Source organism: Salmo trutta, chromosome 28 (genome assembly GCF_901001165.1).
Source record: "Salmo trutta chromosome 28, fSalTru1.1, whole genome shotgun sequence".
NCBI lineage: Eukaryota > Metazoa > Chordata > Actinopteri > Salmoniformes > Salmonidae > Salmo > Salmo trutta.
The window spans coordinates 14,267,422-14,292,113 of NC_042984.1; the positions used below are offsets into that span (position 1 = coordinate 14,267,422).

At 42.0% G+C, this 24,692-nt stretch overlaps 1 protein-coding gene across 1 annotated transcript; it reads right to left on the reverse strand.

Annotated features, from left to right (window-relative positions):
* Positions 1 to 18,310: 18,310 nt before the first annotated feature.
* LOC115166475 (KAT8 regulatory NSL complex subunit 2-like) lies at positions 18,311 to 24,249 on the reverse strand. The gene is made up of 3 exons (XM_029720372.1): positions 24,058 to 24,249; positions 22,374 to 22,568; positions 18,311 to 18,473 (listed from the first exon to the last, which is right to left on the reverse strand). The coding sequence occupies exons 1-3, from the start codon at positions 24,247 to 24,249 to the stop codon at positions 18,387 to 18,389; spliced, it is 474 nt and encodes a 157-aa protein (XP_029576232.1). The 3' UTR covers positions 18,311 to 18,386.
* Between the last annotated feature and the right edge of the window lie 443 nt (positions 24,250 to 24,692).

Here is a 24,692-nt window from a genome sequence, read left to right on the forward strand (position 1 = left end):
CCAAAGAAACCCCACTATGTAACAGACAAAAGCGTGGACCCAGAGAGGATATCCAACAGTCTGGCTAGTTGGTTTGTTTAGTAATGGAGATATCCAGCCAGGGCTATTCAACTGATTGTATAAAGAACATGAGTTCTGTGCTAAGAGGACGTTATCCTGAATCAGACCATTAATGACTATTATTAATATGCAACAGAGGGAAAGACAAAGAGTGAATTAATAACCACACATGAACAACCAATACATAAGCTAATAGCTAGAATATTCTGTTTGATTTGTAATAGCATTATTCATTTGTGAATTGATTAAGCAGCTAATGATTCTTTCAAATAACAGCTTTAATAAATGCCTTACACCAGTAGGCCTCATTGTTTAGTATTTTCTAGTAAATATCCCATATTATTACTAATAGAAAGTTGGGTGTATCCTTTCTTCATTGACCCTAATTGACTTGACATAGAGGCCTGAGCTGAATGTACTGTACTTCAGACTTCCGGAACGCAAAATAAAAAGCCTTTTGGTTCTTTCCTGAATGTCAGTGTTTGTAGGCTCTCTCACTCTTGGAATTTAGATTTAACCTAAGCAGCTTGCCAGTGGTGCCACATTCTGACAAAAGCTTTTAAACCTCTGCCGATTCAACCGTGGCATTGGATAAAAATCATTGTATTGCCACATATTGTATTGAGAACAATTCAGCCACACCTACATCTGAAATGGCACTAGGTTGAGGTGTATCATCCTTCCTGCTATCAAAGAGACAGAATCAATGCAGGGCAACAATAGAGACACTGCTGTCTGTCCACCTAGTGGTTGGAAGTGAGAATAAACTGTTTCCATCTCCATCCAAAGTCATTTAAATTGTGGATGAATCTGGCTGGAGACCATTATGCATCCCAAATGGCACCCTATTCACTATATTGTGAACTACTTTAGTTCCTTATATAGGGAATAGGATGCCATTTGGGACTCAGTCAATGCCTCTGCTCTGTCAGTCATTAATCCACATGGGCATCTATCTCTATGGGATGGATGTAATGAATGGAACATTCACAGAACCAGTCCCCTCAAAGAGGGTCAGATAGGCTTCCATGGCCTGAATGACTGAGAGCAGGTCACATGGTACCCTGGGAGGGAATGACAACATCTTCCACATAAAAAAGCTCATAGTCACACATACTAATGTTATGTTACTGATAGGAGTTAGCGACTGTAAGCTATAGGTAATGGATTTATGATCGAGGTAGAGTAAAATCAGAGTACCTAAAAATCTCACATTTCAAAACATAGTTTTATTTATCAGTGCTTACTCGTAAACTGCAGTAACAGTACATTGTGACGTTCAGATTGAGTCACTAGTGACATGCTGACAGACCCGACCACCACAGAGCACTGTTCAACATGGCAGCTTACAGATGTGCGAAGACATAGCAGGACATTTGACTTATTAAGCACAATACAAACAGTATGAAAACCAAGTCCATTCTATAAGACTGTCTCTCCATAAAAATACTATATTCTCAAGGTTCTATCTGCCCTGCACCTGTATGACTAAAAAGGCCCAAAAATACACTGCATCCAACGTTCAAATCAATATATCCCTGACACAATAAAGAAATACAGCTATACATTGACAGATGGTCCATCTGACTGACACATTCTTCTTCCTCGTTGAGCAGTTGGTTGGTTTGCAAAGCGAGCCTCATCGCTGTCAAAGGGGATTAGCGTTTTAAATTAGACTCCTGAGGTAAAAAACCCTATTGAGAGGCAGACAGTTTAATGGCCTGTAATAGGCTCAGCTTCATGGGAGGTGGAGCTAATCCACCTATAAGAAATGTGACACTGGCTGCTTCTGTGATCTGCTGGGAGACACACACACACACGTGCGCGTGTAGGCATAAGTACAAACGCACACACACACACAATCATGCACAAGTGCACGCACCCACACACCCACTCTACTGGGAGATGGGTAGGGTGGGTCCACAGCTGGGGCTATAAAATGGGAATGGTGGCCTCTATGGTAATTTTCATGAAGCTACAGCGAATCCTTAGCTAAGAGCATAAAGTCTAGAATCGTACTATCCATTCCAGAGATATCCCCGGCATGTACTGTAGCTTCTGCATTGCTGATTTTAACTATTCATGTGGCGGATACAAAGACATTCCTTTAAAATGCATAAAAAGACCAGATCCACCACAGAAAAACATTATTCTGTAGCCAGAACAACAATACATTTCTTCCAGGTAAAAATATTTGATTAATGTTCAATAAAAATGTATTGTATTGTTCTTCTTACATTTCACTAAACATTAAACTCAGTCATTTCGTAACACGTCTTGCCTATTTTTACAGACAGGTTTTATACAGCTGCAAATACTACAATGACAACTGGAGTCCTCTTAGTAACAACCGGAGTCCTCTTAGTAACAACCGGATTCCTCTTAGTAACAACCGGAGTCCTCTTAGTAACAACCGGAGTCCTCTTAGTAACAACCGGAGTCCTCTTAGTAACAACCGGAGTCCTCTTAGTAACAACCGGAGTCCTCTTAGTAACAACCGGAGTCCTCTTAGTAACAACCGGATTCCTCTTAGTAACAACCGGATTCCTCTTAGTAACAACCGGAGTCCTCTTAGTAACAACCGGAGTCCTCTTAGTAACAACCGGAGTCCTCTTAGTAACAACCGGAGTCCTCTTAGTAACAACCGGAGTCCTCTTAGTAACAACCGGAGACCTCTTAGTAACAACCGGAGTCCTCTTAGTAACAACCGGAGTCCTCTTAGTAACAACCGGAGTCCTCTTAGTAACAACCGGATTCCTCTTAGTAACAACCGGATTCCTCTTAGTAACAACCGGAGTCCTCTTAGTAACAACCGGAGTCCTCTTAGTAACAACCGGATTCCTCTTAGTAACAACCGGAGTCCTCTTAGTAACAACCGGAGTCCTCTTAGTAACAACCGGAGTGACATGCTGACAGACCCGACCACCACAGAGCACTGTTCAACATGGCAGCTTACAGATGTGCGAAGACATAGCAGGACATTTGACTTATTAAGCACAATACAAACAGTATGAAAACCAAGTCCATTCTATAAGACTGTCTTTCTCCATAAAAATACTAAATCCTCAAGGTTCTATCTGCCCTGCACCTGTATGACTAAAAAGGCACAAAAATACACTGCATCCAACGTTCAAATCAATATATCCCTGACACAATAAAGAAATACAGCTATACATTGACAGATGGTCCATCTGACTGACTCATTCTTCTTCCTCGTTGAGCAGTTGGTTGGTTGGTTGGTTGGTTGGTTGGTGTGCAAAGTGAACCTCACTGCTGTCAATGGGGATTAGGGTTTTAAATTAGACTTTGAGTTAAGGTGTGTGTGTGTGTGTCCCCGAAAACATTCCACAGGGATGCTGGCCCATGTTGACTCCAATGCTTCCCACAGTTGTTCAGGTTGGCTGTATGTTCTTTGGGTGGTGAACCATTCTTGATACACACAGGAAACTGTTAAGCGTGAAAAACCCGGCAGCGTTGCAGTTCTTGACAAACCAGTCCGCCTGGCACCTACTGTACTACCATACCCCGTTCAAAGCCACATATCTTTTGTCTTGCCCATTCACTCTCTGAATGGCACACATACATAATCAATGTCTCAATTGTTTCACGGCTTAAAAATCCTTCTATAACCTGTCTCCTCCCCTTCATCTACACTGACTGAAGTGGATTTAACAAGTGACATCAAAAAAGGATCATAACTTTCACCTGGCCAGTCTATGTCATGTTCTTAATGTTTTATATACTCAGTGTATATGGCACCCTTAAGGTTCTATATAGAACCCGAAATTGAAGAAACCCTGAGGTTCTGATCAATGGACCCTTTGGTTCTATCCAGAACCTTTTTTTCTAAGAGTGAAGCCTTTCTTACTGAATAAATTCAGGTAATAACTCACTGTTTCACCAGCTCAAAACTTTTTTGTTTCTGTGTTGTACCTACTGGACACAACCCCGGACCTCTGCAATATTCCACAATGTTTGCCTACTGATTGTGGTCCTGGCTATAGAAGAGCAGGGTGGTTCTCAGGGCCAGAGAGGTGCAGGGACCATTAACATGTGGGCAGGCACACAGCCAGCTGCTAACATCTGGACACCAGGCATCGTGGGCGCGTCCTACACGGCACTGTATTCCCTATATAGTGCACTACTTTAGACCAGGGCCAATAGGGCTCTAGTCAAAAGTAGTACACTATGTTGAGAATAGGGTGCCGTTTGAGACGCAGCCCGTGTCAGTCAGTACAGACGCCCACAGAACCATCGCAGCTGAAGCCAAGCATGTTCTCACATCCCAACATCCACATCCTTTGTTCTCATGTCTGACCAGACCCAGAAAGACTTATTCATAGAATAAAATATATATAATTGAAGCCCATTGACATTACGAAGAGCTTACTATATGGCTGGAAACTCTATACATCTTTTATTTTGACTGTCTGAGATGACCAAGAGCCATCTGTCCTTTATCAAAACAATTTATCATACAGATGCCAGAGGGTAGCTAGTTATATATAATGTCCATGGTATGTCCAAGTATTTTCATGTGTTTCTAGTGCATTGAGAAATCAGATTGATGGTAGCGGTTTTAAGTAGGAGAGCCTGAATTTGAAACATACCAGCAACAAAGCATATCCTAAGCTTACTAAGCCACTTGTAGGAGTGAGGTACTGATTTTTACTAAGCCGCTTGTAGGAGTGAGGTACTGATTTTTACTAAGCCACTTGTAGGAGTGATGTACTGATTTTTACTAAGCCGCTTGTAGGAGTGAGGTACGGATTTTTACTAAGCCACTTGTAGGAGTGATGTACTGATTTTTACTAAGCCACTTGTAGGAGTGAGGTACGGATTTTTACTAAGCCGCTTGTAGGAGTGAGGTACTGATTTTTACTAAGCCGCTTGTAGGAGTGATGTACTGATTTTTACTAAGCCGCTTGTAGGAGTGATGTACTGATTTTTACTAAGCCGCTTGTAGGAGTGAGGTACTGATTTTTACTAAGCCGCTTGTAGGAGTGATGTACTGATTTTTACTAAGCCGCTTGTAGGAGTGATGTACTGATTTTAAAAAAGGGCAGCACCCTAATAATGCACCATTTTAAGCACAAAGGAGCACTATTTTGGATGGCAATACATGAGTGCATTAGTTTTTTTTTTATTTTTTTTTTACAAATGCAGACAATTTCTCAGAGTAACATCACTCTGTGATTTTTGGAGACCATGCTACAAACAAGTTATAGCATTTTACATGCATGTTTTACCAATTGTTTTGATTTCTGTCACTTCATGCGCTTTCAGATCAGGATTTCACAAACACGATCAACCATTTATCCTGTCATTGGCCAAACCGGATGTGTACCATTGACCTGGCTTGCTTGAATTGATTAAAGCCGCTACATCGCAAGCCATATATCCCCTGGTTGAGGCGATGAATTGGATGTTTGTTACAGCTGCTTTGTGGAGTAGTGTTTTATTAACCAGCTGCAATGTTTGTGTGACCGCAGATTCCATTTTAGGGTGGATTTTCAACGAGTTTTAGTCCTTTACACTTTGAGGAACACTCACAGATGAATGAATTGTTGCAGTATAGGCCTATATCTAAGCCCAAAAGGCTATTGTTATTTTCTACCAAACAAATTATTTGATACAGTTTATATTAGTAGACAAATACCAGGGGAAGAGTTTAAGCTGTTCTTAATGACCCCTAAATAATGTTCTGCCTTTAGCAGAACATTCCAGTTGACTGACACACACAGGCACCAACTCTTCTGATTCTGTGGTTTGTGTTTTTTTAAGAAAAGGAGAAACAAAAAGGCTGCTGGGTAAAACAATGCAGATGAGAGAAATGTTCTTTCATCCAAATATCTGCAGTGTGTTTGGAAACAGTAGTGATGTCTCGGGGAGACCTTGGTCCTGCCTCCTGCTGTGAGCTCTGTCATATCATTCCAGCTCCACGGGGTAATTTATGAATATTTGTACATGCCAATGTGATGCAGCTCCAGAAGCGCCTCGGCTGGTACGGCTGCATAACCATGGTAACTACCTGCATGCAGCAGACGGCGGGGGTGCAGAGGGAATTAGAGGAAAAACTGATACCAGACGAGACGGGAGTGGGTTTAGTCTGGCTGACACCTAACTCAAAGTCACATGAGTCGCATCAGCAAGGCTAGAGAGGGGTAGCCCTGCCCAGCACATCTTCAAAGGATGCTGATAAGGCATATGCACCGAAGGGAAGCAGCAGGTTTAAGAAAGGTAGGCCTCCTATGGCCTAGTGACACTGTGACCTATCTGTGGAAGGCATTCAATAACAGCACTGTTGAAGCGTGTCTGAATGGATGTAACGTCCGTCGTTAAAGGTAGACCAAGGCGCAGCGTGGGTTGGGTTCATCATATTTTATTTAACGGTGAACCAGCAAAAAACAAAACAATAAACACAACGAACGAAAAGTTTTGCAGGTTACTAACAGCAATTCAAAAACAAGATCCCACACAGAAGGAGGGAAAAGGGCTGCCTAAGTATGGCTTCCAATCAGAGACAACGATAGACACCTGCCTCTGATTGGAAACCATACCCGGCCAAAACATAGAAAATAAAACATAGAATGCCCACCCCACACCCTGACCTAACCACATAGAGAAACAAACCCTCTCTCTCAGGTCAGGGCGTGACAATGGAGCCCTGTGCAGACATAACTGTTATCAATACTCTAATTCAGGGCTCTCCAACCCTGTTCCTGGAGAGCTACCGTCCTGTAGATTTTCGCTCCAACCCTAACTTAGCGAACCCGATATTAATAATTGCTGGTTGACAAGCTGAATTAGGTTAGCTACACTAGAGCAGTCAACACAACCAGGAACAACATAGTGACCGCTAGGGAATTAATTACCTTGACTTTACAGAGGTTCTAATCTAAAAAATATATATATATTTTTTAAAGCACTAAATTAGGCCTATTCCATGAGTAGGAGCCCAAGGAATAGTCAAACACTAAGTCTACCTCTAGTCTTGGTCTAAAATGTTATGGCTGATGTCTTCTGTGAGCATTTGGATATTGTAATGATTTTCAAGTGTCAGCATGATTCTGTCAGACTCAGAACACAATGGATACATGGAAGCTTGATGATCAAAGGCCAAATAAACACAGATTTTGATCATGTGCTACTATGTCAGATTTAACATGATTTGTACATTTTAAAAACAGTCTTGTTGCAATTAAGGGAAGTATATAATTCATTTTTTTTATGGATCCAATATTCATCAGGTTTGTAAATCATTCTAAAATCTATGCAACAATCCCAATCTTATAACACAATGACATATAGCAACTGTCTCACAGACATACACTACTGTTCAAAAGTTTGGGGTCACTTAGAAATGTCCTTGTTTTTGAAAGAAAAGCACATTTTTTGTCAATTAAAATAACATCAAATTGATCAGAAATTCAGTGTAGACATTAGTCATTTACAACATTAACAATGTAGCTGGAAACGGCTGATTTTTAATTGAATATCTACATAGGTGTACAGAGGCCCATTATCAGCAACCATCACTCCTGTGTTCCAATGGCACGTTGTGTTAGCTAATCCAAGTTTATCGTTTTAAAAAAGCGAATTGATCATGAGAAAACCCTTTTGATTAAAGAAGTAATAAAACTGGCCTTCTTTTGACTATTTGAGTATCTGGAGCATCAGAATTTGTGGGTGTGATTACAGGCTCAAAATGGCCAGTAATAAATGTGTACTACTCCCTTCACAGAACAGCGCAAACCAGGCTCTAACCAGAATAGAAAGAGGAGTGGGAGGCTCCAGTGCACAACTGAGCAAGAGGACAAGTACATTTGAGTATCTAGGTTGAGAAACAGATGCCTCACAAGTCCTCAACTGGCAGCTTCATTAAATAGTATCCGCAAAACACCAGTCTCAACGTCAACAGTGAAGATGCCACTCCGGGATGCTGGTCTTCTAGGCAGAGTTCCTCTGCATAGTGTCTGTGTTATTTTGCCCATCTTAATCTTTTCTTTTTATTGGCCAGTCTGAGATATGGCTTTTTCTTTCTTTTATTGCTTATTTAAATCAGGACAACAGTTTTCAGCTGTGCTAACAAAATTGCAAAAGGGTTTTCTAATGATCAATTAGCCTTTTAAAAATGATAAACTTGGATTAGCTAACAACATGCCATTGGAACACAGGAGTGATGGTTGCTGATAATGGGCCTCTGTATGACTATGTAGATATTACATTAAAAATCAGCCGTTTCCAGCTACAATAGTCATTTACAACATTACCAATGTCTACACTGTATTTCTGATAAATGTTGTTTCTTTCAAAAACAAGGACATTTCTAAGTGACCACAAACTTTTGAACGGTAGTGTGTGTGAAACAAAAGGCATGTAAAAACATCTGTAAACAATTAGAGCCAGGGTGAGGGAATACTTCTACCACCCATTACACTTGAATTAGTCACTGCTGTTCATGGTGTAAGTGAGCACATTTTACTAACAATGCTTAATAGTCTAATGGCCTAGATTCCATACTGAATTGAAGTCTAGGGTTTTCACATAGTCAAGGTGGTGTGTTAACCCAAAGGTGAAATGCTGTCCCAAACTGAATTGCAAGATCAATTCATTCAAATGTGATTTGATCTCACTTGGACTCACAGAAACAGACACCTCAACAGACTGCCGGCATATGATTTTTGCTTTGCATGTTCTTTTGTTTTATTTTTCTGAAAGCTAAAACAAATCTGTCGACATTTAGACTCATTTCATTACATCAATAACACGACTGCCTATTTGACCTATTTCGCTTGTCACATTGGTGCGACAACACCAGTGGCGGTTCTAGACCATTTTAACTGGGGGGGCCAAGCTGGGGCCAGTTGTACTGTTAGAGGGGCCAGTTACATTAGACGTTATTGTTGACATATCGTTTTCTTCACTGCATTGCAGGCATTAGTTATGTAAAAATTATTTCATACTCCACATTTAGGGGGGCCACAAGGGGGTCCAAAATTGTTGTCACAGGGGCACTGGCCCCCCCTGCCCCCCCAGAACCGCTAGTGGACAACACACTCGCGAGTCGAATCGATACATTGTGATCAAACTCACCTCAATTGTAGGTTTGGTGGGTCCTGCTGAAAACTGACCATTCAGTAATGTATAGGCCCAAATATACTCAATGGCTACTTTATACAATAACCTTTATATAAGACGGTGTATTGAGAGACCACCCCTGTCTTGTCTTGGGCCGTTTTGTCGTTTCGTCTGCATGGGTGTATTCATTACGCAGATTCTGTTGCAAAACGTTGTCTGCTGCAAAACGTTTTCCAACAGAAACCGTTTACCCCAAACGAAAAAGGTTAACAAAAACGAGAGTTTCTATTGGACAAATTCAGGTCCGTTTCGTTCGGTTCTTAAAAGGTAAACTGTTTCCGGTGCAAGAGGTAATGAATACACCCCAGGTTGCCTCGGCTTGTTTGCAGCGTTTGACTTCTCAGACTGGGTAAGGGAAAAGTGATGTCATCAAATTAAATTGTATTATCCACCCCAATTTCAGGACAGGCTGTGTTCCATGTTGCCAAGTACGACTTTTTAATGTCACTTTGTAGTCTCAAAAGTTCCACTGATGATGCTTTGGAGAATATTTTTTTTTAATTGGAAAAGGCAAAAAAGATGCAGGCATTTTCAGAAAGTACATTAAGGCTGCATTTAGACAGGCAGCCCATTTCTGATCTTTTTTTCCACTAATTGGTCTTTTGACCAAACACATCAGATCTTTTGACATCAGCTTTTTTTTCATAGCCGATTGTAATTAAGACCAATTAGGGAAAAAAATATCAGAATTGGGCTGCCTGTGTAAATGCAGCCTAAGTGCGGTACAAATGTAAATGGGTTGCACACACAAAATAGAAAAGCTGAAGAGCGTATGTACATCCTGGAACTTTTTTGCAGTTGCTGGAGTTACAGGTGAACTCATGAAAAATAAAAGGAAAACACTGCACACTGCTGTTCATGAGATTTTAATTGACAACGTTTCAACCCTTAGGTCTTCATCAGGCATCCATATCCCAGGTGGGGGTGGAAGGTCCTTTATATTAGATGCAGTGCTCAGTGACATCACTTCCCGTTTTAAAGGTGCACTGTGCAGAAATCGCTCCGCCATTTCCTGGTTGCTAAAATTCAAATAGTTTTCCTTAGTTTGTGACAAAACAAGCAAGTATAGCGTAGAGGATCATTGTACCATCTGAACCTCTATCTTCTTCATAACAAAAACATTGTATTTTCAGCTGTTTGAAGCTGGTGTTCAAAAGTAAAATACACAAAAAGGAAACTTAAGAATGGGAAACATAGAAATAGCACACATAGAACAGATCTACCACTTTTAAAACTTACACTTCTTTGTGAATTTTCTCAGGTTACCCAAAAAGTTACATATTGCAGCTTTAAGGGGTTGCCCCCGCCTCAGAAAGTGATGTCACTGAGCACTGCTCCTATATAAATAACCTTCCAACCCCATCTGGGATATGGATGCCTGATGGTTGCCATGGTGCCTAAAGGCAGCCGTAGTAGTTTTACTCCTTCAAATTATTATTAACTTTTTTATGCACATTGTTTTTAAATCAACCTTTTGTTTTTTTGTTAGCTTATCAAGATCACGGGAATCTTTTTTATTTTGATCATTAACGTTAAGAGTTAGCATATGTGGCTACTTCTCCAACCTCACCAATCAACTAACAAATTGTCTGAATTCAAATGCCAGCCTAGCTAAATCTTCCTAGATCCTCATCTCATCTACCATGTACTGGACCAAAGGCAGGACCAAAACACTCAGAAATGGCAGCAAGCTTCATTGATTATACAGAAGGATTCCTTAGAAGTCTTGCACAGATTAAAACAACCCTGAGTAAGGAGCTCAAGAACAGCCTCTTTCAATACAGGCTCCTATGGAAAACATGCAGATGACGAGGTGGTAGGAGACTAATTAACAAACCAAAGTCTATTGTGTGCACTCGTAATGAGAGCAGTGCAATATGCCCACCGGACTTGGACGATAAAGGACACCAGCCATTTCTGCAGACTGACCCTCAGGCAAATGACATCACCCACTCCAAGCCAATACAGTCCAACCAAAATGTAATGAAACAGTTTCCACCAATGCCTCCACAAGTTTTGCAATCTACAATATCCAATACTTAACAAGTCTCCTCTTTTGTATGAGTTTGTCAGACAATGACTGACATGATCTGAAACATGGTTCAAAGAGGGGACCTTTACCATCAAAATGAGGCAGTGCCGCCTGGATATACATATTTGGAAAGTATTCAGACCCCTTGACTTTTTCAAAATGATATGTTACAGCCTTATTCTAAAATGGATGAAATTGTTTTTCCCAACTCAATCTACACAAAATACCCCATAAAGCAAAAACAGGTTTTTAGAAATGTTTCAAATGTATTAAAAAATAAATAAACTGAAATATCACATTTACATAAGTATTCAGAACATTTACATTTTAGTCATTTAGCAGACGCTCTTATCCAGAGCGACTTACAGTAGTGAATGCATACATATCATTAAAAAAAATTGTACTGGCCCCCTGTGGGAATCGAACCCACAACCCTGGCGTTGCACACACCATACTGGCGTTGCAAACAGCACGCTCTACCAACTGAGCCACAGGGAATACCTGTGCAATTACAGCCTCGAGTCTTCTTGGGTATCACGCTACAAGCTTGGCACACCTGTATTTGGGGAGTTTCTCCCATTCTTCTCTGCAGATCCTCTTGCTCTGTCAGGTTGGCTGGGGAGTGTCGCTGCACAGCTATTTTCAGGTCTCTCCAGAGATGTTAGATCGGGTTCAAGTCCAGGCTCTGGCTAGGCCACTCAAGGACATTGAGACTTGTCCCTATGCCATTCCTGCGTTGTCTTGGCTGTGTTCTCAGGGTCATTGTCCTGTTGGAAGGTGAACCTTCACCCCAGTCTGAGGTCCTGAGAGCTCTGGAGCAGGTTTTCATCAAGGATCTCTCTGTACTTTGCTCCATTCATCTTTCCCTCGATATTGACTAGTCTCTCAGTCCCTGCCACTGAAAAACATTCACACAGCATGCTGCCACCACCACCACGCTTCCCCGTAAGGATGGTGCCAGGTTTCCTCCAGATGTGACACTTGGCATTCAGGCCAAAGAGTTCAATCTTGGTTTCATCAGGCCACAGAATCTTGTTTCTCAAGGTCTGAGAGTCCTTTAGGTGCCTTTTGGCAAACTCCAAGCATGCTTTCATGTGCCTTTTACTGGGGAGTGGGTTCTGTCTGGCCACTCTACCATAAAGGCCTGATTGGTGGAGTGCTGTAGAGATGGTTGTCCTTCTGGAAGGGTCTCCCATCTCCCCAGAAGAACTCTGGAGCTCTGTCAGAGTGACCATCAGGTTCTTGGTCACATCCCTAACCAAGGCCATTCTCCCCCGATTGCTCAGTTTGGCCGGGCGGCCAGCTCTAGGAAGTCTTGGTGTGTTTCTTCCATTTAAGAATGATGGTGGCCACTGTGTTCTTGAGGACCTTTAATGTTGCATTAATGTTTTGGTACCCTTCCCCAGATATGTGCCTCAACACAATCCTGTCTCGGAGCTCTATGGACAATTCCATTGACCTCACGGCTTGGTTTTTGCTCTGACAATTGTGGGACCTTATAGACAGTTGTGTGCCTTTCCAAATCATATTTACCACAGGTGGACTCCAATAAAGTTGTACAAACATCAAGGATAATCAATGGAAACAGAATGCACCGGAGCTTAATTTCAAGTCTCACAGCAAAATGGTCTGAATACTTATGTAAATGTGATGTTTTTCATTTTTAATACATTTCAAAACATTTCAAAAATCCTGTTTTTGCTTTGTCATTATGGGGTATTGTGTGTAGATTGATGAGGAAAAACATTTATTTAATCAATTTTAGAATAAGGCTGTAATGTAACAAAATGTGGAAAAAGTCAAGGGGTCTGAATACTTACCGAATGCACTGTAAATACATTGAAAAGGCGAGCAGCCACGGCCTTGCTTTTTTATACAGACTGCTTCATTTTAAACCCACATACTGCTGCTGATTTTCAGTCTTGAGTGCCTTGGTTTAAATGTAAACAAGCAAATTCTTCCAAATATCATGGCCTCTAAGACGACCTGCACCCACTCTGTCCTGAACCCCCAACCCAGACCTCCCCTCTCCTCAGCAACTTCACAGAAGTTCCATCCACCACTATAGTCAATAACTTGCTCCCTTGACCGTATCCCTACACAAAACCTGCTCATCTAGCCTACTTCAGTTTGTCACCATCCTCATCAACAAGTCTCTGCTGACCAGTGAGGTACCAATGCAGTCACTCTCCAAAACATCCTATCCAACTACAGCTCCATCTCCCCTTTCTTTCAAAAGTGTTGGAGAAAGTGGCTGCAAACCAGCTTCAATCTCATCAGTCTTCCAATCAGCTGTACACATTTTTCCAGTCTCGCTTCTGGCCCTTGCACAGCACCAAAACTGCTCTGGTGAAAGTTAGCAACAACCTACTGATGGCTGCAGATTCTGGGTCACTTAGCCTCCTCCTCATCCTCTTAGATCTGTTCTACTTTTGACACCGTTGCCCAAGACATCCTCCTGCGGTGTCTCAGAGAGCACATTGCAGTCTCCGGAACTGCTTCTCCACCTACCTCTCCAATAGGTAGCAATAAATCACGATTGGAAAGTCCAGATCGGAGGAGTCTACAGTCACACGTGGTGTCCCACAGGGGTCCGTTTTGGGGCCTATTCTGTTCCTAATCTACATGCTCCCTCTCAGCCAAATCCTCACTGAGTATACAAAACATTAAGAACACCTGCTCTTTCCATGACAGACTGACCAGGTGAAAGCTATGATCCTTTATTGATGTCACTTGTTAAATCCACTTCAAAATCAGTGTAAATGAAGGGGAGGAGACAGGTTAAAGAAGGATTTTTAATCATTGAGACATTGATTGTGTGTGTGCCATTGAGGGTAAATGTGCAAAACAAAAGATGTAAGTGCCTTTGAACGGAGTATGGTAGTAGATGCCAGGCGCACCAGTTTGTGTCAAGAACTGCAACGCTGGTGGGTTTCACACGCTCAATAGTTTCCCATGTGTATCAAGAATGGTCCACCACCCAAAGGACATCCAGCCAAATTGACACAACTGTCGGAAGCATTGGAGTCAACAATGCCTGTGGAATGCTTTCGACACCTTATAGAGCCCATGCCCGACAAACTGAGGCTGTTCTGAGGGCAAAAGGGGTGGGGGTGCAACTCAATATTAGGAAGGTGTTCCTAATGTTTGGTATACTCAGTGTATAACATCAACTTCCACTGCTACGCTGACAATACACAATTATATATTAACACAAATCCGGACACCATCTCAGCCCTAGCAGCTGCCTAGATGACATCAGGGCATGGATGAAAGAACTTCCTCCAGCTGAACAGCAGCAAGACAGAGGCTATGCTTATTGGGACACCCAAGCAGGTCACCAGTGCTGAAAACATCTGCACTAAAACTGATGGTCAAGCCATCCTTCTGTCATCTCGAACCCAGGAGTAAAGTTTGATCCTTCTCTGTCCTTTGACGCCCAAATAAAACATATCTGCAAAAAACATATTTTTTGTTCCATCTAAGAAGCATCGCCCAGCTCAAACTATCGCTTTCCCAGCCCGATGCAGAAAAACTCATCCACGCATTGATCGTCTCCCGATTCAGCAACACTGTTCGGGGGCCTTCCATCCAAATCACTTCAGAGGCTTCTCTAGAATAGTCCACATCACCCCCATCCTTGCCGAACTCCACTGGCTACCGGTCAACTATAGGAATGACTTTAAAATTCTCCTCCTAGTGTTTAAAGCCTTGAATGGATTTCGCCCCACCTACATTAGCGACCTATTTCTATCAATGAGCCACATCACACATGCCACTCCAGCAACACACCACTGCTTCAAGTCCCCAAGACATGTACTTTGGGGGACTGAGCCTTCTGCTCACTTGCCCCTCACCTATGGAACTCTCCCTGACCAGAGCTGCTCCACCAATCTGAACTTTTAAAAACTGGCCTTAAAACACATTTCTACAGACTGACTTTCTTATAGTCCTAATCCGGAAAGTCATTTTAGCACCAAGCCTACTATTGTCATTTCCTGCCTTCAATCTAAAATATGTTATTGTATAAAAAATAAAAAAAGATTCTGCCTATGTAAAGCTTTCAGATAAATGAAATCATTTTATTTGTTACATGCACCGAATACAACTGGTGTAGACCACTCAGTGAAATGCTTGCTTACAGAACCTTTCCCAACAACGCAGAGCTATTTATTTTTGTAACGAAACGAGGAAAAAAATAAAAATACACAAGAATGGAGCTACAGTGGATATAAAAAGTCTACACACCCCTGTTAAAATGCCAAATCTTCAAGGGGGGAAAATGAAAAATAAAAACCTTACAATAACCTGGTTGCATAAGTGTGCACATCCTCTTATAACTGGGGATGTGGCTGTGTTCAGAATTAACCAATCGCATTCAAACTCATGTTAAATAGAAGTCATTACACACCTGCCATCATTTAAAGTGACTCTGATTAATCACAAATAAAGTTCAGCTGTTCTAGTAGGACTTTCCTGATATTTTCTTAGTTGCATCTCAGAGCAAAAGCCATGGTCCGCAGAGAGCTTCCAAAGCGTCAGAGGGATCTCATTGTTGAAAGATATCAGTCAGGAGAAGGGTACAAAAGAATTTCCAACGCATTACATATACCATGGAACACAGTCATCAAGTGGAGAAAATATGGCACCACAGAGACATTACCAAGAACTGGACGTCCCTCCAAAATGTATGAAAAGACGAGAAGAAAACTGGTCAGGGAGGCTTCCAAGAGGCCTACAGCAACATTAAAGGAACTGCAGGAATTTCTGGCAAGTACTGGCTGTGTGCTACATGTGACAACAATCTCCCGTATTCTTCATATGAATGGGCTATGGGGTAGGGTGGCAAGACGGAAGCCTTTTCTTACAATGAAAAACATCCAAGCCCGGCTGAAGTTTGCAAAACAAACATCAAGTCCCCCAAAAGCATGTGGGAAAATGTGTTATGGTCTGATGAAACCAAGGTTGAACTTTTTGGCCCTAATTCCAAAAGGTATGTTTGGCGCAAAAACAACACTGCACATCACCCTAAGAACACCATACCCACAGTGAAGCATGGTGGAGGCAGCATCATGCTTTGGGGCTGTTTTTCTTCAGCTGGAACTGGGGCGATGTCAGGGTGGAGGGAATTATGAACAGTTCCAAATACCAGGCAATTTTGGCACAAAACCTTCAGGCGTCCGTTAGAAAGCTGAAGATGAAGTTCACCTTTCAGCACGACAACGACCCAAAGCACACAACCAAATCCACGAAAGCATGGCTTCACTAGAAGAAGATTAACGTTTTGGAATGGCCTAGCCAGAGCCCAGACCTGAATCCAATTGAACATCTCTGGGGTGATCTGAAGAGGGCTGTACACAGGAGATGTCCTCGCAATCTGACAGATTTGGAGCGCTTTTGCAACGAAGAGTGGGCAAATATTGCCACATCAAGATATGCCATGCTTATAGACTCCTACCCAAAAAGACTGAGGGCTGGAATAAAATCAAAAGGTGCTTCAACAAAGTATTAGTTTAAGGGTGTGCACACTTATGCAACCAGGCTATTGTGAGTTTCTTATTTTTCCCCCTCAAAGATTTCAGTTTTTTTTTTCTCGATTGTTCACGTTATAGGTCACATTAAAGGTGGAAAAAGTTCTGACATGATTTATCTTTGTCTCATTATTTTACATCACAAAAACCTGCCATTTTAACAGGGGTGTGTAGACTTTTTAAATACACTGTATATACAGCGAGTACCTGTACCAGATCAATGTGGAGCTATATACAGGGAGTATCTGTACCAGATCAATGTGGAGCTATATACAGGGAGTATCTGTACCAGATCAATGTGGAGCTATATACAGGGAGTACCTGTACCAGATCAATGTGGAGCTATATACAGGGAGTACCAGATCAATGTGGAGTTATATACAGGGAGAACCAGTGCCAGATCAATGTGGAGCTATATACAGGGAGTACCAGATCAATGTGGAGCTATATACAGGGAGTACCAGATCTATGTGGAGATATATACTGGAAGTACCAGTACCAGATCAATGTGGAGCTATATACAGGGAGTAGCTGTACCAGATCAATGTGGAGCTATATACAGGGAGTAGCTGTACCAGATCAATGTGGAGCTATATACAGGGAGTACCAGTACCAGATCAATGTGGAGCTATATACAGGGAGTATCTGTACCAGATCAATGTGGAGCTATATACAGGGAGTACCAGATCAATGTGGAGTTATATACAGGGAGAACCAGTGCCAGATCAATGTGGAGCTATATACAGGGAGTACCAGTACCAGATCAATGTGGAGCTATATACAGGGAGTACCAGTACCAGATCTATGTGGAGATATATACTGGAAGTACCAGTACCAGATCAATGTGGAGCTATATACAGGGAGTAGCTGTACCAGATCAATGTGGAGCTATATACAGGGAGTAGCTGTACCAGATCAATGTGGAGCTATATACAGGGAGTACCAGTACCAGATCAATGTGGAGCTATATACAGGGAGTACCTGTACCAGATCAATGTGGAGCTATATACAGCGAGTATCTGTACCAGATCAATGTGGAGCTATATACAGGGAGTACCAGATCAATGTGGAGCTATATACAGGGAGTACCAGTACCAGATCAATGTGGAGCTATATACAGCGAGTATCTGTACCAGATCAATGTGCAGAGGTACAAGGTGGACACATGCTCGTCGAACATCTCATTCCAAAATCATCGGCATTAATGTGGAGTTGGTCCCCCCCCTTTGCTGCTATAACAGCCTCCACTCCTCTGAAGGCTTTCCACTAGATGTTGGAACATTGCTGTGGGGACTTGATCCATTCAGCAACAAGAGGCAGCAGGTAGCCTAGTGGTTAGAGCATTGGACTAGTAACCGAAAGGTTGCAAGATCAAATCCCCGAGCTGACAAGGTAAAAATCTGTCGTTCTGCCCCCGAACAAGGCAGTTAAACCACTGTTCGTAGGCCGTCTTGAAAATAAGAATTTGTTGTTAACTGACTTGCCTAGTTAAATAAAGATAAAATAACAGCATTAGTGAGGTCAGGCAATGATGCTGGAATTCAACATGTCTTTTTTTTTATATGGGTGGGATTTATTAGTCTTTTCAACCCATTAGAACATAGGTTGAGGTAAACATCTTCTCATCTGCAGGTGTCTGCAGCAACATGGTCCAGTTCTGTTGAGTTTTCTGTAGGTTCCCCTTCACCTCCCATCACCTCCATGACAATCTGGAGAGAACAAGAACACATGCAGTTCAGACAAAGACTTCCATAGTCTGTTCCTATGGTGTTGAAATATTTTCTTCAACATACAGTGCATTCGGAAAGTATTCAGACCCTTTCCCCTTTTCCAAATTTTGTTAGCCTTATTCGAAAATTGATAAAAAAATAAATAAAAATCCTCATCAATACCACAATGACAAAGCAAAAGTTTTTTTAAATTTTTTAAATAAAATAAAACTTCAGAAATGTGTGCAAATGTATTCAAAATTAAAAACAGATACCCTACCAGTCAAGTTTTAGAACACCTACTCATTCAAGAGTTTATTTTTACTATTTTCTACATTGTAGAATAACAGTGAAGACGTCTAAACATCGAATCCTGTAGTAACCAAAAAAAGTGTTAAATCAAAACATACTTTATATTTGAGATTCTTCAAACAGCCACCCTATGCCTTTGCAAAGCTGTAACACTCTTAGCATTCTCTCAACCAGCTTAATGAGGTAGTCACCTGGAATGTATTTAAATTAACAGGCGTGCCTTGTTAAAAGTTAATTTGTAGAATTTATTTCCTTCTTAATGCGTTTGAGCCAATCAGTTGTGTTGTGACAAGGTAAGGGGGATATACAGAAGACTGCCCTATTTGGTAAAAGTCCAAGTCCATATTATGGCAACAGCAGCTCAAATAAGCAAAGAGAAACGACAGTCCATCATTACTTTAAGACATGAAAGTCAGTCAATGCGGAAAATTAAGAACTTTTTGAAAGTTTAAGTGCCGTCGCAAAAACCATCAAGCGCTATGATGAAACTAGACCGCCACAGGAATGGAAGACCCAGAGTTACCTCTGCTGCAGAGGATAGTTCATTAGACTTACCAGCCTCAGAAATTGCAGCCCAAATAAATGCTTTAGAGTTCAAGTAACAGACATCTCAACATCAATTGTTCAGAGGAGACTGAGTCAGGCCTTCATGGTCGAGTTGCTGCATAGAAACCACTACTAAAGTACACCAATTAGAAGAGACTTGCTTGGGCCAAGAAACATGAGCAATGGACATTTGCTTCAATTTGTCCTTTGTTCTGATGAGTCCAAATTGGAGATTTTTGGTTCCAACCGCCGTGTCTTTGTGAGACGCGGTGTGTGTGAACGGATTATCTCCGCACTTTTATTTCCCACCGTAAAGCATGGAGGAGGTGGTGTTATGGTGGTTTGCTGGTGACACTGTCTGTGATTTATTATTCAAGGCACACTTAACCAGCATGGCTACCACAGCATTCTGCAGCGATACGCCATCCCATCTGGTTTGGGCTTAGTTGGACTATCATTTGTTTTCCAACGGGACAATGACCCAACACACCTCCAGGCTGTGTAAGGGCTATTTGACCAAGAAGGAGAGTGATGGAGTGCTGCATCAGGTGACCTGGCCTCCACAATCCCCCCTGACCTCAACCCAATTGAGATGGTTTGGGATGAGTCGGAGCGCAGAGTGAAGGAAAAGCAGCCAACAAGTGCTCCACATATGTGGGAACTCCTTCAAGACTGTTGGAAAAGCATTCCAGGTGAAGCTGGTTGAGAGAATGCCAAGTGTGTGCAAAGCTGTCATCAAGGCAAAGGGCGACTATTTGAAGAAACTGAAATCTAAAATGTATTTTGATTTTGTTTAACACTTGATTTTATATGTGTTATTTCATAGTTTTGATGTCTTAAATTATTCTACAATGTAGAAAATAGTAAAAATAAAGAAAAACCCTTGAATGAGTAGGTGATCTAAAACTTGACAGGTGGTGTACCTTATTTACATAAGTATTCAGAATATTTGAGACTCGATATTGAGCTTAGATGCATCCTGTTTCCATTGATCATCCTTGATGTTTCTACAACTTGATGGGAGTCCACCTGTGGTAAATTCAATTGATTGGACATGATTTGGAAAGGCACACACCTGTCTAAGGTCCCACAGTTGACTGTGCATGTCAGAGCAAAAACCAAGCCATTAGGTCGAAGGAATTGTCCGTAGAGCTCCGAGACAGGATTGTGTCGAGGCACAGATCTGGGGAAGGGTTCCAAAACATTTCTGCAGCATTGAAGGTCCAAGAACACACTGGCCTCCATTGTTAAATGGAAGAAGTGTGTGGTTCCAAAGACTCTTCTAGAGCTGGCCGCCTTGCCAAACTGAGCAATCAGGGGAGAAGGGCCTTAGTTAGGGAGGTGACCAAGAACCTGATGGTCACTGACAGAGCTCCAGGGTTCTCCTGTGGAGATGGGAGACCCTTCCAGAAGGACAACCATCTATGCAGCACTCCACCAATCAGGCCTTTATGGTAGAGTGGCCAGATGGATGCCACTCCTCAGTAAAAGACACGACAGCCCGCTTGGAGTTTGCCAAATGGCACCAAAAGGACTCTCATACCACGAGAAAGATTTCCATAGTCTGTTCCTATGGTGTTGAAATATTTTCTTCAACAACTGCCATATCAGACCAGAGAAACAAGATTCTCTTATCTGATGAAACCAAGATTGAACTCTTGCCCTGAATGCAAAGCGTCACGTCTGGAGGAAACCTGGCAACATCCCTACAGTGAAGCAAGGTGGTGGCAGCATCATGCTGTGGAGATTTTTTATCAGAGGCAGGGACTGGGAGACTCAGGACCTCAGACTGGGGCGAAGGTTCACCTTCTAACAAGACAACGACCCTAAGCACACAGCCAGAACAACGCAGGAGTGGGTTCAGGACAAGTCTCTGAATGTCCTTGAGTGGCCCAGCCAGAGCTCGGACTTAAACCCGATCGAACATCTCTGGAGAGACCTGAAAATAGCAGTACAGCGACACTCCCCATCCAACCTAACAGAGCTTGAGATTCTGCAGAGGAGAATCTCCCCAAATACAGGTGTCTCAAGCTTGTAGCCACATACCCAAGACTCGAGGCTGTAATCGCTGCCAAAGATGCTTCAACAAAGTACTGAGTAAAGGGTATGAATACTTATGGGGCGGCAGGGCTAACCACTAACCACTTGGGTAAGTTCGAATCCCCGAGCTGACAAGGTACAAATCTGTCGTTCTGCCCCTGAACAAGGCAGTTAACCCACTGTTCCTAGGCCGTCATTGAAAATAAGAATTTGTTCTTAACTGACTTCCCTAGTTAAATAAAGGTAAAATAAAATAAAAATGTCTACTTATGTCAATGTGATATTTCCATTTATTTTATACATTAGGGAAAAAAATGAAAAATCTGTTTTTGCCATTATCAGGTAGTGTGTAGATCGAGGGGGAAAAAAAACTATTTAATCAATTTTAGAATAAGGCTGTGGAAAAAGTCAAAATGTCTGAAAACTTTCTGAATGCACTGTACAGTATTTGACTAAGAGCAATGTACTGTTCTATGGAGTACTGTTACTTTTACAATGTACAATTATTGTTGTGCTGGTAGCCTAGCGGTTAAGAGTGTTGGGCCAGTAACCAAAGGCTCCCTGGTTCGAATCACCGAGCCAACTAGGTGAAAATTCTGTTGATGTGCCCTTCAGCAAGGCACTTAACCCTACTTGGGAAAGGGGGATACCTAGTCAGTTGTACAACTGAATGCATTCAACTGAAATGTGTCTTCCGAATTTAACCCAACCCTAATTGCTCCTGTAAGTCGCTCTGGATAAGAGCGTCTGCTAAATTACTAAAATGTCAATGTATAAAGTAACAGCTTTGACAGTGCTGCAGCTAAAGGGGGTTGGTGCAGAGTACCATAATAAAATGGAAGACAAACACCTATATAGGGCTCTGGTCCACTAGCCACGTAGGACCAGTCTGATTACTGTGCTCCCCATTCTGTTTAACAAGAGTGAGCTTTAGACAGGTCTGGCTGGTTCACAAGGCTACTGGTCCACAATCATTATCAAGAATTAAACATGACATCTCACCTGGTCCTCTATAAACTCCATATCTCTCTCACAGAGCTCCATGTCAGCCGAGTCGTCGTGTCCTGAGGCGTCCAGCTCAGCCCCGGTCAGGAAGTCATTTGGGGCCTCAGCAATGGCCCTGATAGCCTGGTCCTCCAGGGCCAAGGCTGTGTGACACGTCAGAATGGACATAGGACCTGGATGTAGTGGGGTGTCCTACAGGAAATTAACAGATGGGAGGAAGGACATATGCTGCAAGAAGTTAATATTCCTCAACAAAGTAGATTAATACAGCTAAATAGGCTACAGGGGAAGTAAAAGGCAGATTTTTGTGAGCATGTATAACCAAACTGTAAGCTTTGTTAATGCTGTTCTAGGAGGTGTGGTAGCAAAGTGTTATTTTAGTATCAAAGTATTTTCGAAGCTATTTTGGTATCAAAGACCCATCATTTAAGTTTATATTCATGCCTTTAAAAAAAGCCAGAACTTTATTGGGTTTTGTCTGGCATCCCAGGAAATCAAGCGAGAAATCATGTGCAAATCCTGGAGATGGTCATGGTTAATTTATTAACACATTCTTACATGCCGACTAGACTGGGTATGCGCCATCACGTGCATGTTGACTTTGTCCATCCACACCTGACGCGATCAGGACACGCAGGTTGAAATATCAAAACGAACTCTGAACCAACTAGATTAATTTGAGGACAGGTCATGCATATTTAGCTAGCTAATATAAAACATTGGGTTGTTATTTTCTGGATCTTTGTATTTTTTTTGAAAATTTTAGTCATTTATCAGACGCTCTTATCCAGAGCGACTTACAGTAGTGAGTGCATACATTTGTTCTCCGTAGAAATTTGACCCCTTTTGAGTCACAAAAAAAGCATGTGTTCTCTACTCTGACAATTAAATCGACAGATAAAAAGGGGAAACCTAGTTAGTTTCTAGTAATCTCTCCTCCTTCGGTCTTCTTCTGTGGACTTTATATAGCAGTTGGCAACCAACTTTAAAGGTGCATTACCACCACCAACTGGACTTGAGTGTGGACCTCAGTTCATCTTTCAATCCCCGACGCGAGTATATGCTCCTAAAACCCAATGAGGAGATGGGAGAGGCCGGACTTGCAGCACACAAATATAAAAAAATAGAACTAAGTAATATATTAGTGCCTGGCTACGCAGATGCTAATTGATGCAGGCGAGCAGTTTGGATGAAATTGTAAAATAAAATGTACACATACATGTTATTCAACGCTCGGGCATGCAACGCTGGCAGTGTGGTTAGACAGCTGTGTTGCAAAGGCAGGAAGCAGCTTTGAGCAGAGGTTTGCATTTTCAGTGCAGTTGCACTCATGCGCATTCCCCACCAGTGTATAACACTTAAAACATGGGAGTCAAAACAACATGCAACATTTTAGACATTTTGAGGGTGAACATTTGAGGAATAGAGGCGTTTATTCCTTCCAACTGAATTGACTATCCCCTTTGTTAATATGGGGGAAAAGGTTAATGTTGGCCCGGTTAGGATATGAACAGCTACAAGCTGCCAGACTAGATTAGGGCACTGATTAGGGAGTGAAAATGTATCTTTGGGGTGAAAAATCTGTAAAAAAAAAATATGGGTATATTAGCCATGGGTTAACCATTATATTATGGATATATCATAAGAGCAGGAAACTTGGTGGGAGTCAGACTTTACGTACGTCGCTGAACTTTAGCGGCAGGCTCTCCGTGGGCTGTAACGCTGCAGCACTCAGGTACATGTCTGTGGGTAGTACTGCATCTAGCTGCTCTGGGGCCAGGGCTGTCTCCTGTTCAGGATGGTACATGGGGGGCGGCAGGGAGAGATGCAGGGGGCAGCGAGGCTCCTCAGACTGGCCGATCACACGGAACATCCTTTAGCCCCAGACACATGTTAAACAGCACCTGGTTACTGTCCTTGTCGATGTCTTATGTCTTATGGTCAAGGATAACCACTTAATTAAATAAAGTATTAGATTGCATCTTTGTGGACCACACCAACAGACCATGACTATTAGATCTAGGATATTAGGTCTATAGGACTTTAATGCCATATGCATCTATGGAAATGCAATAAGAAGTTAAACAGAAACAAACATCTACCAGTTAGTAACCCATATAACAGAGATTATCAGGGTTACTACAATTACCACATACCAATAAACTTAATATAATTACACTATGAATTAGACTTCTGCAGCGATTATCAGCGTTACTTCACACAAGCTCACTACAATAACAGTATTAGGGTACTTGTATGAAAAGCTGGAAGGTGCAAATTATTTACAAGCTTGATTGGTTTTGTACAACGATACTC

Excerpts from the sequence above, each read along its gene's own strand:
- LOC115166475 (XM_029720372.1), bottom strand. The coding sequence starts at position 24,249 with ATGTTCCGTGTGATCGGCCAGTCTGAGGAGCCTCGCTGCCCCCTGCAT. Across the intron at positions 22,569-24,057 it reads TGCCGCTAAAGTTCAGCGAC|GACACCCCACTACATCCAGG; the intron begins GTACGTAAAGTC and ends AATTTCCTGTAG. Across the intron at positions 18,474-22,373 it reads TGGAGTTTATAGAGGACCAG|ATTGTCATGGAGGTGATGGG; the intron begins GTGAGATGTCAT and ends TGTTCTCTCCAG.